This window comes from Mesoplodon densirostris, chromosome 7 (assembly GCF_025265405.1).
Source record: "Mesoplodon densirostris isolate mMesDen1 chromosome 7, mMesDen1 primary haplotype, whole genome shotgun sequence".
Taxonomy (NCBI): Eukaryota; Metazoa; Chordata; class Mammalia; order Artiodactyla; family Ziphiidae; genus Mesoplodon; species Mesoplodon densirostris.
Window position 1 is genome coordinate 66,369,361 of NC_082667.1, and position 16,021 is coordinate 66,385,381.

Genomic DNA, 16,021 nt, shown 5'->3' on the forward strand with positions numbered 1-16,021 from the left:
TATTATTATTACTGATCTTACAAGGCGTTGCAGAAATATGCGATAATGTATGTAAAGCATTTAACACACTATGTAGCTGGTGCTCAATCAATGATAGCTGTGATAGAAATAAGTACATTATTATTACTCTTGTTATTGTCAAGTGAAACAAGCTCCTGGGGATTTCAGCAAGTTGAACCTCCCCGTCCAGGACTCTGAAGTCAGGCTTTCTTTGTTCCCGTGCCTATGCAACTTCTGTGGTTTACAGTCTGTAGGAGTCATGATAGAGGGACAACTTGCAAGTGTTTCTGGATCTAAATGTGCCAGATCCTTGATGTAATCACCACACCCATCTTTCTCTGCTGAACCCAGCTAACCAGAGAAATAGTCTGCCCCAACCAGTGTAAGGTCCTGTGAACCCCAGAATTGTTGGGAATGTTGGCTCTACATGGAGATAACAGCAGGAAAACAAAGCTGCCATCTGATGTACAGCCATGTGAAAAACCACATGCAAGGGATATGATTAGTCATCTATGGAAGTAACCCAAGAAATTGTCTGTAAATTGTCTGTAATTGTCTGTAAATTGTCTGTAAATGCTGAAGAGATGGGAGGCTTGACCAGGATCTCCAGAAGGCAGGACAGGAAGACAATTATAAGTATGTGACAAGATCTTTTGGAGAGACTTTTGCTTTCAGCAATTTCCCCTTCTCTAAAAGGAACCCCTATATACAAGGGATGGCTCCCCATGGCCACATCGATACCCCATGTTCCTGTCACCTGACCATGGCTGATTGGTACAGACCCAACCAAGCTGGGCCCATCGGAGTCTCTCCCCCAAGACCTTGGACAGAGACTAGGAACCACTGGAACCTGGTCAAGATAGGAGCTGAGTGCTAGTGCAGTAGTCTTCAGGGTGGGGTATGCATGCCCAGGGACTATGTAAGATGATCCAGTGGAATATGGGAAGACAGTTGGAAACTGTTATTTATTCTTACTTCCTTAGTATTAAATAAGCAGACTGGCAATGGTGCCTTCATTCAATGTTGAAAGGTCACTGTCACAACCAGTTTGCGAAATGTCCTGAGGAAACAGGGGAAATTCTCCAATGCTAAGGGACTGACATTGCACTCATGTAGTCATTTGCTTTCAGCGAAGTATGATACATCTTGAATGTGCCCAAGTGGATTCATGAAATATATTTATCTAGTTTTAACCAAGCCAACCACCATAAAATGGGCAAGTCCCTTACAAGCCTCCTGCAAAAAATGTGGAGTGAAGATATTACTACCGCTAACACCACAAGCAACTCTCAAAAAAGTTTTTACAAACTGGTGGATCAAATTGAAAATTTCACTTAGAATTCAGTAAGTAAGGATACCTTCTTCCACATCAGCTATCTGAGCTGGCTATCCTCTGCCTGCCCTCACTCTCCCTGCCCTGCCCCAGGATCCATTCTCTGCTCCCAGATGACAACTATGGGATGCATCACTTGGGCTTCCATGGTTGCTGGCTGAGTTTGGCCAATGGGCCAGCAGGAGGTGGGGGGAGAGACAGGTTGGGCATTTCCTTCCCTGCCCCCTCCTTTCTTCTATGCTACATCTGTGGCAGTGGCTGTATCCCTCCCTAATTACAGCTCATCCTGGATGGTCCCTCTTCCCCAGCTCTTCACTGGCTTCCAATCGCATTATTTTCTTCTCTCGCCACTCCTGGCTAGGGCTGGTAACGGCTCCCTGCTGCTGCTAGTTTTGGGGCATACCTGGGCCTCATCCCTTGTGGTTTCCAAGCCTCTATAAACAGTCCTTTTGTTAAAGTCTCTTGAGCCAATTGAGTTGGATTTGGTTCCTTACTGGGAGACTGATTGGTACAGTGGCTGGTTTAACCATGACAGTCATTAAAGCCAGGGGTTCTCCAAAGTGCTGAGATCTTAAAATATAATGAGGCATAATTAATCACATTTCTCTTACTAAAGAATACTCTTTTAGGGCTTCTCTGGTGGCGCAGTGGTTGAGAGTCCGCCTGCCGATGCAGGGGACACAGGTTTGTGCCCCGGTCTGGGAAGATCCCACATGCCGCGGAGCAGCTAGGCCCGTGAGCCAGCCGCTGAGCCTGCACATCCAGAGTCTGTGCTCCGTAACCGGAGAGACCACAACAGTGAGAGGCCCGCGTACAGCAAAAAAAAAAAAAAAAAAAGAATACTCGTTTAAGGAAAGCAAAAAAAAAAAGCTGCTGGCACTGTTAAAAACATAAAGCAAAATTTTCAAATAGTATTTTCTCTTTCTCAGCCTTTAAAATTTCTAATTTTACATGTTTTATAAAATAACTCACATTAATACAGTAGCTCATGAATCTAATTTAAAATAAATACACATAAATTAGAGATAAATTAAATTACACATAAATGCATACTAAAAATTTTTTTTAATTGATGAGATGAACCGTTAAAAACCCTTTGCCTGGGCCTCCCTGGTGGCGCAGTGGTTGAGAGTCCGCCTGCCGATGCAGGGGATACGGGTTCGTGCCCCGGTCTGGGAGGATCCCATATGCCGCGGAGCGGCTGGGCCCGTGAGCCATGGCCGCTGAGCCTGCGCGTCCGGAGACTGCGCGTCCGGAGCCTGTGCTCCGCAACGGGGGAGGCCACAGCAGTGAGAGGCCCGCATACCGCAAAAAAAAAAAAAAAAAAAAAAAAAAAAAAAAAAAAACCCTTTGCCTTAGAGAACCCCTCTGCTCTAGAGAAAACACTGGCAAGTTCCTAGCACTGCCCTGGGGGCTGTCTTCCTGGAGCCTAATGGTCTACTCCTTCCTTTGATTCTCTGAACTACCTTCCAACAAATCCCATCTTTCTACAGAAGACAAAGCCAACTCCAAAGAGAAATGCTTATCTAAAGTTCCCAGGGGAGAGACCTCTCCTGTGCTCTGGGGGAGTCTCTCTGTTGTAGGCAGAGATGGCTATCAGGCCACTTTATGGCCTACATGAAATACCCCTCAGAACTTTCCACCTTCTGAGCAAAATCTCCACCTCCCAGGCACTGTGGTCACTGGAAAGGGTAATTCCTCCCCATACATTAGCACACAGACATTCAGAATTACATACTTCAGTCTCTTGTGAATTTGATTATCATGAGTCAGTCTCCATGTACATAATCAACTCCAGACCAAAGACCAGGCTTAGAGATAGGTCCAGGACCCTGAATATCCCCAAGACCATGATCCTTAAGGAGTCCTTTTGGCATCCACCATCTAGATTCCTCCTAACAATACTCAGCCTCATCAGCATCACCTTCCATCAGGGACCAGTTTCCTGTTTCAGCTGGGAAACAGGAAATATGTCTGAGCTAAGAAGTCCAGAAGGACATTACAGTCTTTTTACCAGGGAACTAATCCCCAAACAAATTGAAAATATCATGGCAAGATAGCCCTTAGGGAAACCTGACCATTTGGAGACACAAAATAAAGGAGTTACCTGTGCCTGATGTTAATCGGAGCTTAAATAACGGTTATTATTTATTGAGTACTTATACACATACAAGTACTGTAGATACATCAATCCATTCATCTTCACAACAACTCTTTGATCAAGTTATATCATTATCACCATCAGCCTCATTTTACGGTTAAGAAAAGTAAGACAGAAGTTAGATCATTTCCCCCAAAGTCCCACGGTAAGTTGCAGAGCTGGGACTTGAATTCAGGTCATTTGATTTGAGAACCTGAGGTCCCAACCTACTCCATGCTGCCTCTGTGGCAGATTGGGTGACCATGGCCTATCTATGAACTTTTCCAACACAAGCCTTGGTGAGTCAGAGAGAGTGACTCAAGACTTACAATGTAGGACATGGCATTTCCTGCCAATAAAAAGCTCATGGTTCTAGACTTGTATTTTCCAACTAAACAGAAGAAGGGCCTTGTTCATGGACAAGGTTATGAGACCCGATAAAGACAGTCACGGGCTAAAAGGAGACAAAAGAGAGATGCAAAGTAGAGCTGGCCTAGTGGAACAGTTGCCCCAGACTCCTTCCCCCAAAGCTCAGGACCTCTGCTCTAAGCAGCAGTGCGGGGGCCTCCTGGGCTCAAACTATAGGAGCAGCGACGAGGGCTGGACATTCTCACTCTGCACTGTGGCCTGGTGTATAAGCCACAGAGTGATGGGAATTGCTACAGATTGGAGGTCTGATAGTTTTGGATTTGACATCCCATTCTTCACTTACTGGTTACTAGTTAACAGTTTTAGATAAGTGGCCTAACCTCCTTGAATCAGTTGCTCATAAATATCTCCCTTATATGGCCACAGTACAGACTTAATGAGCTATTATACACAAGATGCCTGGCATGTACAGCATGTCCAAACAAAGGTAGTTTCCTTCCCTCTCTTCTCTTGTCTATATGAAGTATCCCAGAGGAGAGAATGGTCATTTGCTCCCTCGCTGGAGCTGCCTAAACGGAACTTCCATTAAAAAAAAAGAAAAAGATCACACCAGATACTTCTAGTTGGATGCTTATCTTGTCCAGGGAAGCACTTGTCCTCAAACAGGTGCCTCCCAGGCATCTCAGGAGGAGAAAGGGTGACATTCCATCAGGCAGAAAGCAGGGTCCCAGGAGGGTGCCTGCCTTCCTGGGACCACATGGCAGCCCTGCAGCTTAGCAACATGACTTGGGCCAGACCATCACTGCAGTTCTGTTAGAAGCATAATGCTTCTTCTCCATACGTGACTGTTCTTTCCGTGTGGAAGGAGCCTCAAAAATGTAAGACTCCTGGCTCTGCCCCAGGGGCTGTCTGATGGTGAGTTCAAGAAGTGGTAACATGAAGAGTCGGACCTTTCCTCTTCCCTTCCTCTTGGGACACACGTCCTGCTCTGCCCTTCCAGGCTCTAAGATTTAAAGGGGCCTGCCTCCCCTGGAGGGCACTACATAGGGCTGGGAGGTAAGTCTGCTCAATTCGATATTAGAAAGCCTGCTTGCCTTTGGAATGGAATGGAAACCACATTCTCCTATTAACTTTATCAGTCATAAGAGTGATATTAGGCTGACTTCTCGACGAGCATTAGAACTTAAGTGGAGGAAGAAGGTGTTTTTACTGAGCCTGCTTAAAGACCCCACCAGGTACCAATGGCCAGTCATCTAGAGCGTAAGTCTGCTACTGCCCTTGGCGTATTAATGGAGGTGAGACTGGGACCCAGAATTATGGTCAGTCAGAGCCTCACAACCAGTCCAGAAGTGTCCTTGATGGAATCTCTGGAGGGGGACGGACAGAGGCTAGAAATAATAATACCTAATGTTTACTGGGTGCTAAGAGCAGACACCAGGCTGAGGGATTTAACCCTACAAAGTGGGCACCATCATTATCTCTGTTTTACAGGAGAGGAAACTGAGGCTTGGAGAGGTTAGATGTGGCTCAAGGTATATAGCTGGTCAGTGGTGGAGTCGCATGGTCACTCCAGGGCCTGCGCTCTCCAGCAGGGCAAGATGCTGCCTCAAGCTCCAGGCACCAGCTCCCACTGTGATCACAAGGGAAGAGTTGGTCAAGGCCAAGCCCTCCTCCCAACTTGGAGCCAGTGCTCTTTTGACCACACCTGTATGAGTAAAGGCAAGGGTATCTTCAAACTTTCTTCTCCTGATGAACTGGGAACCTTGGGCTCTCTGGAAACACCCTCCTGGTTAGCCTGTCAGTGGCAGAATGTCCTGTAGCCTCTGTGTGTCCCTTCGTGGGGTGACCACCATGCCCTCTGCACCACGTCCCAGCCATGCAGCCCTGCTGTGATCATTGGATGGCCCCATCCCTTTCAGCCTCTCCCACAGGCCCACAGGTTCCTAACTTTCCCTTGGTTTTGCTGGGGTGGCTCAGTTTCCCCCCACCCCATCCTGTACCCACTGATACCCCTGCTCACAGAACCCCAGTTTCCTCCAAGCCAATGTTTCCTAAACTTGAGTCATCTGCACACCACCCTCACATTTTCTCCCATGTCTGTTTGCCACCTATATAGTTATTGGTTTAATCTTCTTTCATTTGACTGGCAATGAGCCAGAAAGCCAGGGTTGCAGTCCTGCCTGGGTCATTTACCAGCTCTCTGTTGTTGGCCAAGTTCTTTACATTCTCTGTGCCTCAGTTTCCTCATCTGTACAATAGGGATAACAGTAGTAACTACTTCAGAGGCTGCTGGGAGGATGAAATAAGGAACTGCAAGGAAAGCATTAGAAACAGCACCTAGCACACAATAAGCGCTCAGCAAGTGTTAGCTTCCCCTGTCATCACATTTATTTTAAAAGGAAACTTTATACCCCTACCATCTGTGGAAAAGTCAGTACCACTTATACCACAAATAGAGAGGGGTTAGTTGTAAAGATACATTTAGTGAAAATGGTTATTAAGTTCTAGCTATTCCTGACGAAGCCTCCAAGCCCTCGACTTGCTCTCAGTTTGTCAAGAAGAGAGAAAAACAAGCATGTAAAAGATGTTGAAGGCACACTAGGTTCAAACCCAGGAGAACAACTTGCCCTGATTTGCCTGGTTTTGCCCGACATCTGGTTTCAGTACTGAAAGTCCTGCAGCACCCGCACTGCTGGGCTAACTCAGATGGACAGAAAAGAACTTAAAAGGCAATTCCGATGTGAGTCCATGTGTTTTGAGTTGAGTCAGTATCTCACTTAATATCGTCTTGCAGAACAAGCCCACACCCTAGGGCGTACTGCATAAGCCCACCTGGGAGCGCAGAGTTTCCAAACTCCACAAAAGGGACAGAAAAGCCATCATGTGTGTGCCACTGAGACAGGCCCCAAAGAAAAACCACATTTGTAAATGCCCAACGAGAGGAATGATGATTAAATTTTGCACAGCTAAAATTATTTGGTAGGATACAACCCCTTAAAAATCATGTTTTGAAGTATCTTTGATGACATGAGAAAATAATCATGATAGAATGTTCAGTTAAAAAAAAGCAGACTAGGGCTTCCCTGGTGGCGCAGTGGTTGAGAGTCTGCCTGCCGATGCAGGGGACACGGGTTCATGCCCCGGTCTGGGAAGATCCCACATGCCGCAGAGGGGCTGGGCCCATGAGCCATGGCTGCTGGGCCTGCGCATCCGGAGCCTGTGTTCCGCAACGGGAGAGGCCACAACAGTGAGCGGCCTGCGTACCACAAAAAAAAAAAAAAAAAAAAAAAAAAAAAGCAGACTACTACTCAGCCATAAAAAAGAAAAAAATTTTGCCATTTGCAGCAACATGGATGGACTTGGAGAGCATTATGCTAAGTGAAATAAGTCAGACAGAGAGACAAATACTGCATGATATCACATATATGTGAAATCTAAAAAATAAAATGAACTAGTGAATATAACAAAAAAGAAACAGACTCACAGATATAGAAAATAAACTAGTGGTTACCAGTGGAGAGACGGAAGGGGGAGGAGCAAGATAAGAGTAGGAGATTAAGAAGTACAAACTATTATGTATAAAATAAATATGCTACGAGGATATAATGTACAACATAGGGAATATAGCAATATTTTATAACTACATATGGAGTACAACCTTGAAAAATTGTGAATCACTATGTTGTATACCTGTAACTTACATAATATTGCATATCAACTATACTTCGGTGTTTAAAAAATTGAAAAAAAAGACTAACTAAGATGTCCTTCAGTGGGTGAATGGATAAATAAACTGTGGTGCATCTAGATAATGGAATATTATTCAGCACTAAAAAGAAATGAGCTATCAACCCATGAAAAGACATGGAAGAATCTTAAATGCATATTACTAAGTGAAAGAAGCCAGTCTGAAAAGGCTACATAGTGTTTGTCTGCAACTGTATGACATTCTGGAAAAGGCAAAACTACGGAGACAGTAAAAAGATCTGTGATTGTTAGGGGTTGGTGGGGAAGGATGAATAGATGGAGCACAGAAGATTTTTTAGGGAAGTGAAAATACTCTGTATGATACTATAATGGTGGATACATGTCATTATACAATTTGTCCAAACCCATGGAATGTACAACACCAAGAGTGAACCCTAAGGTAAACCACGGACTTTGGGTGATTATGATGTGTCAGTGTAGGCTCATCAGCTGCAGTTGTAACAAATGTGCCACCCCAGTCGGGCTGTTATGTTGGGGGAGGCTCTGCGTGTGTGGGAGCCAGGGGGATCTGGGAAATCTCTATGCGGACCTTCCTCTCAACTTTGCTGTGACTTAAAACTACTCTAAAAAAATAAAGTCTTTAAAAAGAATTTTTTTTTTTTGGCTGCACCTCACGGCTTGCAGGATCTTAGTTCCCCTACCAGGGATTGAACCCAGGCCACCACAGTGAGAGTGCCGAGTCCTAACCACTGGACTGCCAGGGAATTCCCTTAAAAAAATTTTTTTTAATCAGACTACCAAACCACACATGGTAAGGCCCTAGTTTTATAAAAATATAGAGAAATATAAAGAAAGAAACACACCATAACATTAACAATATTTATCTCTGAGTGATAGGATTCCAGAGGGAACTTTTATTTCTTTATGTTTATTTCTGAATTTCTTACTTATACTTATTTCTATATTTTCCAAGAAAGTTTAGCAAAGAATACACATTACTTTTATTACCAGGGAAAAACTCTGAATAAGAATTATAAATTTAAAAGTACTGGGAAGAAAGTAATGAGAGGTGATTAAGCCCAGCTTTCTCTAACTCCTTTTTTACATCTGTAGCCGATTAGCAGAGAGGTTTTCTGTCTGTCTGGCTGACCTGTTTTCCTTCTCCCATGGGGAAGGCCCTCGCAGAGAAGGCAGGGTGTGTCCAAGGTCACGGAGTCGTGTTGCCTCTGCATCTCAACCAGTGAGGCTGCCCTGGGCTGTCACCTGAATTCAGGGTCTGGCCTCCAAGGTTCATGGGGCAAATGCAATCCCCTTGATTTTCCCATCATTTGGACTGTGATGCTCAATAACTGCCTGAGACCCTGGTTACTAACTAGAGGCAGGGTGGCATCTAACACTGGAAGTGCCCACTTTGGACCAAGCTGGCCTGAGCTGGAATCCCTGCTCATCACCTACAGACTGTGTTCCCTTCAGCATATTGCTTTACCTCTTTCAACCACAATGTCCTCATCTCTACCACAGGGATTAAATTAAATAACAGTTCTAGCACAGACCCTGGCACAAAGTCAATTCATATCCATTTTCTCTCCTGCTTCCTTTTGCTTTTATTACAAGAGAACTGAGTTCTCTATCGCCATCCGCCTGCCTCAAAGAGCTCAGAGCAGAGTCTGGGGGCTCCTAAATCTCTCCTCCCCACCCATCAGGGCCTCTGTTCCTCCTCATCAAACAGTCCCTCTGCTGACTGCCAAGCCACAGAGAGGACGGCTGAGGGGCAGTCCAGAGTCCACCTGTCTCACCAGCACGTCACTGCCCCCTGGTGGGGACAACAGAACCCTTGGCAGGTCTGGCTCCCTAATGCTCCCAGCCTAACAGCCCTGGGAAGCTGCTTCTCTTTTCCTGTAGGAGACCCATGGGCTGCGTTACTTCCCCCGAGACCCTCAAAGAGCAGCCTGAAGAGTGAGTGTTAAAAAAGCAGCAGCTGCCAAGCTCTGGGAGGTGGGAGCGCCAGCCAGGGGTCCCAGATCCCGCACTGTATTTACTCAATCTACAGGGCATCTCCAGGCTTTTACAGCCGTTTACTGGGCAGGAGGGAGCAGACAGCTGGGCCCCTCTCTGGCCTCTGGCTTCCACTGGCCTTTCCTTTGGAGAAAGACAGCCCGAGTGCCGCTCACTCTAGGAATAGCTCTGACTCCGAGCTCCTGGAGGTATGCAGGCTAGGGGCACAGACAAGGCACAGGCAACCCCTTGAGGGTGCAGGGAAGGAGCACGGGGGCAAAGCTGGAGACAGAAGAGATGGGGACAGGGATATAAAACAGGGGCTGTGACCAGAACACAGGATGGGAAGTGCAGGGACAGAAGCAGGGGCAGGTCAGGGAGGGAGACAGGGCTGGGCCAGCACCAGGTCCAAGGGGGACAGGGGGCGGGTGGCACAGGGTGGGAGTGGGGGGCAGAGAGAGGCATAAGTAAGCACAGAGCAGGGCTGGGGAAGGGGTAGCAGGCGGTGTGGGGAAAGCCCTGACCAGCTGGCTTATGTAATCTGGGGACCCTCTATTGCTCCAAAGGGGCCCACAGGAAATCTGGGGTTGTGGATCCCCAGCCAGAACCCACATTTTCACCCTAACCTGTGCATGCTTTCTAACAGCAAGCAAAAGCAGCACAATTTAGTTAAGTTAGGACGGGCAAGATTCACTTCTTATTTGAAAATTATGACAGCAACAATAAAAATACTCGGCTGAAATGCCATCCAACCAAGCCAACTCCCCTGGAAAGTTAAAGTCAGGCGCCCCCATCCCAGCACCCTGTACCTTTAAGGAGGAGAAGTGTTCCCTTGCTCCCAGCTGAAGAGGCAGGTTATTCTTGGAGATAGCAACGACTTACCTAAAACTGAGTTATTCCCCTTTCCTCCTCCGGCCAGCCTCTCTTCACTCTGGGGAGCTTTTACCATTTAAGGTCAATGTTACATCTGGCTCCAGAGCTCAGAGCTGAGAAGCCTCTGGCTGCCGAGCCCCGCTGCCCGCCTCCTCAGAGAGGGGCTGGGACTTAGAGCCCAGAGCTCCTCAGGGACCCCTCTGGCCTGGCTCAGGGGGCTAACGGCAGGGAAGCTGGCCAGGCCACCCCGGGGCTCAGCGCAGGCTGGGCCTGAGAGGCAGCAGCTGGCCCTGAGCCCCTCCCACGGGCACCGGCACAGCGGAGGGCAGTGCCCATGGGCAGCTCATGCCGCTGGGCATGTCCCGGCCAGACGGGGAGCAGGGGAACTCGGCAGATCTGTCTCCCAGCCTGGAGTTTCCAGCAAGCATGTGAGCCTGGACAAGACCCTGGCCCAGTGCCAGGGAAACTGGGAACATTTCCTGTCCCAGGGATTCAGAGGTGGAGGCTGCTCCCCACCTTAAGCCCTTGGGATTAACAGAGAGAAAGGCCTGGAAGATGAGCTAATCCCAGACCTGGCACCAGCCCCGGGGCTTCAATTCCTTCTCTTCCACTTGACAGTCCTGTGCTCTTAGCCTCAGGGAGACCCAGCAGTCTCCTCATCTCTAAAGTGGGAATCATAGTGATCACATGTGCCTAACTCCTAGGGTTGCAGGAGGATTCAATGAGATAATATTGAAGGGCTGAGCAGAGTGCCAGCACCTCAAACTTGCTGATCAACAGAAATTAGTTTCCTGCCTGGACACAGGTGAGGAAGGGCTGCCTCTCTCCTGGAAGCCCACACCCTGCCCTGACTCACTCCTCATCACCTTGGGTGCAGCACACCCTGCGGGCCCTGAACCAGTCACATATGGGCTCCAGCCCTCTTCTGCAGTTAGAGGCAGCTCAGAGAAGCCCTGAGTAGGATTGTCAGATAAAATACAGGACACTCACTTAAATCCGAATTTCAGATAAACAACACTTACCTTTTACTGTAAGTATGTCCCAAATATTGCACAAGACATACTTATTTTTATTTATTTATTTATTTTTGGCTCCGTTGGGTCTTCATTGCTGCGCATGGGCTTTCTCTAGTCATGGCAAGCAGGGGCTACTCTTCATTGCAGGGCGCGGGCTTCTCATTCCGGTGGCTTCTCTTGTTGCGGAGCACGGGCTCTAGGCGTGCGGGCTTCAGTAGTTGTGGCTCGCGGGCTCTAGAGCGCAGGCGCAGTATCTGTGGTACACGGGCTCAATTGCTCTGTGGCATGTGGGATCTTCCCGGACCAGGGCTTGAACCCGTATCCCCTGCATTGGAAGGCGGATTCCCAACCACTGCGCCACCAGGGAAGTCCACGAGACATACTTATATTAAAAAATATGTTTTTTATTTTTATTATTTTTTTAACATCTTTATTGGAGTATAATTACTTTACAATGGTGTGTTAGTTTCTGCTTTATAACAAAGTGTATCAGCTATACGTATACATATATCCCCATATCTCCTCCCTCTTGCGTCTCCCTCCCACCCTCCCTATCCCACCCCTCTAGGTGGTCACAAAGCACCGAACTGATCTCCCTGTGCTGTGCGGCTGCTTCCCACTAGCTATCTATTTTACATTTGGTAGTGTATATATGTCCATGCCACTCTCTAATTTTGTCCCAGCTTACTCTTCCCTCTCCCCGTGTCCTCAAGTCCATTCTCTACGTCTGCATCTTTATTCCTGTCCTGACCTAGTTTCTTCAGAACCCTTTTTTTTTTAGATTCCATATATATGTGTTAGCCTACGGTATTTGTTTTTCTCTTTCTGACTTACTTCACTCTGTATGACAGTCTCTAGGTCCATCCACCTCACTACAAAATACTCAATTTCATTTCTTTTTATGGCTGAGTAATATGCCATTGTATATATGTGCCACATCTTCTTTATCCATTCATCTGTCGTTGGACACTTAGGTTGCTTCCAGGTCCTGGCTATTGTAAATAGAGCTGCAATGAACATTGTGGTACATGACTCTTTTTGAATTACAGTTTTCTCAGGGTATATGCCCAGTAGTGGGATTGCTGGGTCATATGGTAGTTCTATTTTTAGTTTTTTAAGGAACCTCCATACTGTTCTCCACAGTGGCTGTAGCAACTTACATTCCCACCAACAGTGCAAGAGGGTTCCCTTATCTCCACACCCACTCCAGCATTTATTGTTTGTAGATTTTTTGATGATGGCCATTCTGACCGGTGTGAGGTGATACCGCATTGTAGTTTTGATTTGCCTTTCTCTAAGATTAGTGATGTGGAACATCCTTTCATGTGTTTGTTGGCAATCTGTATATCTAAAAGAAAATATGTTTTTTAATCTGAAATTCTAATTTAACTGCTCATCCTGTATTTTTATTTGCTAAATCTGGCAATTCTAGCCGTGGGCCATCACTTGCCACTTCAGAAAGCATTCACCTGTCATGCTGAGAGCTCTAGGGGTTGGTGCTTCAAGGCTTGTAGCCTCAAGGCCTCCTGGTGACAGCTGCCTGGCTGTACACAGTCCTTATCCCCAGCTCCTGGCCATGGGTCAGTCACCCCAGCCATGGAAGGCTTTCTCCGCCAAACCTGGCCCACTGGGCTTCCATTCCAGCCCCTTCCATGGGCATCCAGTCCTGGACTATCTCTCCTCCCTGCTTGTTATGAGACATTCCTGATGAGACTGCAGTGCATGCCGTCTGTCACACCCATAAATAACTGTATTTTTGCAGATGGAACCAGAGGCGACTCTCCTGGTTACTAGTCATGCTTTCTCTCAGGTGTCCACCCCTATACACCTGCTGGGAACAGGCCCCCCTGGTAAAGCCACATGGTGGTAACTACTAGAATTGCAGGTATAGGGAACAGAAGGAATTTACCAAACTCTTTAGTGCTGTGTCTCCAACTTCATTGTGCAATAGAACCCCCAAGTGTGAAGTTCTCTGGACACCTCTTCCAGAAATTCTAATCCTGTGAATCTAAAGTGGGACCCAGGAATCTATATTTTAATTAAGGCCCTCAGGTGATTCTTATGTAGTTAGTCCAAAGACCTCACTTTAGGGAATGATGCTCCAAAAGTTGATTTTGTGAATCTAGCAGCAAATACTACAAAGACAACTAGAAACAGGTTGAAATGGAACTGAAGGGACTCTGCTGGTGGCACAGTGGTTAAGAATCTGCCTGACAATGCAGGGGACACAGGTTCGATCCCTGGCCTGGGAAGATTCCACATGCCGTAGAGCAACTAAGCCCGTGCACCACAACTACTGAAGCCCATGTGCCTTGACCCCATGCTCCACAACAAGAGAAGCCACTGCAATGAGAAGCCCGCACACCGCAAGGAAGAGTAGCCCCTGCTCGCCGCAACTGGAGAAAGCCCGTGCACAGCAACGAAGACCCAACACAGCCAAAAAAAACCCCCAAAAAACAAAGAAATGGAACTGAAGGCTTCGTGTGCACGTGAGGGAGGGCGTGTGTCTGTGTCTGTGTCTGTGTGTGTGTTTCTATGTGTCTGTATATGTGTATACAGACTGTATGTTGAGCACCTACTATATTCCAACCACTATATTAGATGCTCTACATAAAAGCATGTACCCTCATAAATGCCCTAGGAAATAGAATTATTATACCATTCTTTTGGAAAGGAAACTGAGACTTGAAGAGGCGAAAAGACTTCTCTGTTGTTCCACAGCCAGTAAGTGGTAGAGCTAAGAGGTGAACTTACGTGGTTTGGCCCTAAAGCTCTCCCCTCTGTACCATACTTCCTCCTCTTCAGCCAGGGCTTCTTAAATTGGAGTTTATAGATAGCCTTCAGGGGTTTCTGAGCCAACTGAAATTGTATGCCAAATACTGTGTGGGGACTTCCCTGGTGGCACAGTGGTTAAGAATCCGCCTGCCAATGCAGGGGACACGAGTTCGATCCCTGGTCCAGGAAGATCCCACATGCCGCGGAGCAACGAAGTCCGTGCGCCACAACTACTGAGCCTGCGCTCTAGAGCCTGCGAGCCACAACTACGGGAGCACGTGCGCCTAGAGCCTGTGCTCCACAGCAAGAAAAGCCACCACAATGAAAAGCCTGTGCACAGCAATGAAGAGTAGCCCCTGCTCGCCTCAACCAGAGAAAGCCCGCGCACAGCAACAAAGATCCAACGCAGCCAAAAATTAAAAAAAAAAACAAAAACCCACACTGTGTGATTTCTGTTTTTCTTGGGTACAGGCCCATAGCTTTCACAAAGGGGTCACCAAATAACTTTTAAAATCTTTGCAGTAACACAAGCATTTCATAAAACACATTACTGATGGGCGTGTGAAATGGAGCACGCTCTATAGAAGACAATTTAGCATGATCAAAATTATAAGGCTCGTATCCTTTGACCCAATTCCACATCTAGGAATTTATTGTACAAACACACTCCCACACTTGGGAAATGACAAATGAACACGATTATTCATTGCAGCTTTGTCTATAAAAGCAAAAGGATTGGAAACAACATAAATGTCCACCAATTGGGGGTCATAAAAGGTGATGGGTATAGCCACAACAAAGGATGAGAAAGCTCTTTGTGTAGTGACATGAAAAGCCCCCAAGATCACATGGTTAAGTGGAAAAAGTAAGATAATGGGACAGTATAGATATATATACATGCACACAAATATGCTCATATTCACACATACTCACAAGTACATATGTGTGTGTGTGTGTGCACACAATCTTGCTAAAATTAGCACAAGAAACAAATAACATTAACATTAGTTGCCTATGGGGAGGGAATCTAAGTGGCTGGGGCAAAGAGTATCCACTGTATATCTTTCTTATACATTTAAAGTTTTGAATCATAGGAATAAGTCATGTGTTTGCATTCAAAAATAGTAATGAAAAACAAGCATTGCTGGAAACAGGGATTTAATCAATTCATCTTCCAGCACTGCTTCCCCCAAATGTCAGAGTATTGGCATGAGCCTGATTAAAGGTTATTTTTGTTTTTTTACTTTTTATTTTGGAATACTTACAGACACACAGGAAGTTGCAAGAATAGTACAAAGAGTCTCATGTACCTTCCCCCAGCTTCCCCCAGTGGTGAGATTGTATATGGCTGTTGTTTGATACGAAAACCAGGAAGTGGGCATTGGTACGTTATTGTTAACTGGACTACAGATCTTATTCTAAAGCTTATTTTAAAAATATAGCCTTCTCATAGCTCGTATATTCATTTAAAATGTTTATTGAGTGTGCCACACTAGAGTTGGCTGATGAGCTGTGGTAGGGACATTTCAGAGCCATCCCTGCCCTCATGGGGTGTAGACCAGTGGAGGTGACCCCTTACTTAAATGGAAACAGCGTTTGGAGACCTGGGACCCAGCAGTGCACAAGGAGTGCTGACCACAGCTCTAAAAAAGGCACTGAGTCCCTTGCTGTCCTGGTCATGGAGCTTCACAGCTTGCCTGAAAGCTGACTTTTAATCCTTAAAAGAGCATGAGCAATTACTCGGGCTATATTTATCCTCGTTCCTGGAGCCACACAGGGATTTGGCCTCACTCTACCAAAATCTCCAGCTCA

At 46.4% G+C, this 16,021-nt stretch overlaps 1 protein-coding gene across 5 annotated transcripts in view; it reads right to left on the reverse strand.

The window, feature by feature from the left end:
- IRAG1 (inositol 1,4,5-triphosphate receptor associated 1) overlaps positions 1 to 10,778 on the reverse strand; it is a 122,100-nt gene extending 111,322 nt beyond the window's left edge. For 4 of the 5 annotated variants that reach the window (XM_060103036.1, XM_060103035.1, XM_060103033.1 and 1 more), the window contains exon 1: positions 10,428 to 10,778. In XM_060103036.1, coding sequence (XP_059959019.1) covers positions 10,428 to 10,494 — 67 coding nt within the window. In that variant the 5' untranslated portion in view covers positions 10,495 to 10,778. Of the gene's footprint in view, positions 1 to 10,354 lie in introns of all 5 variants that reach the window. The other variant, XM_060103037.1, reaches the window with a different exon arrangement.
- Between the last annotated feature and the right edge of the window lie 5,243 nt (positions 10,779 to 16,021).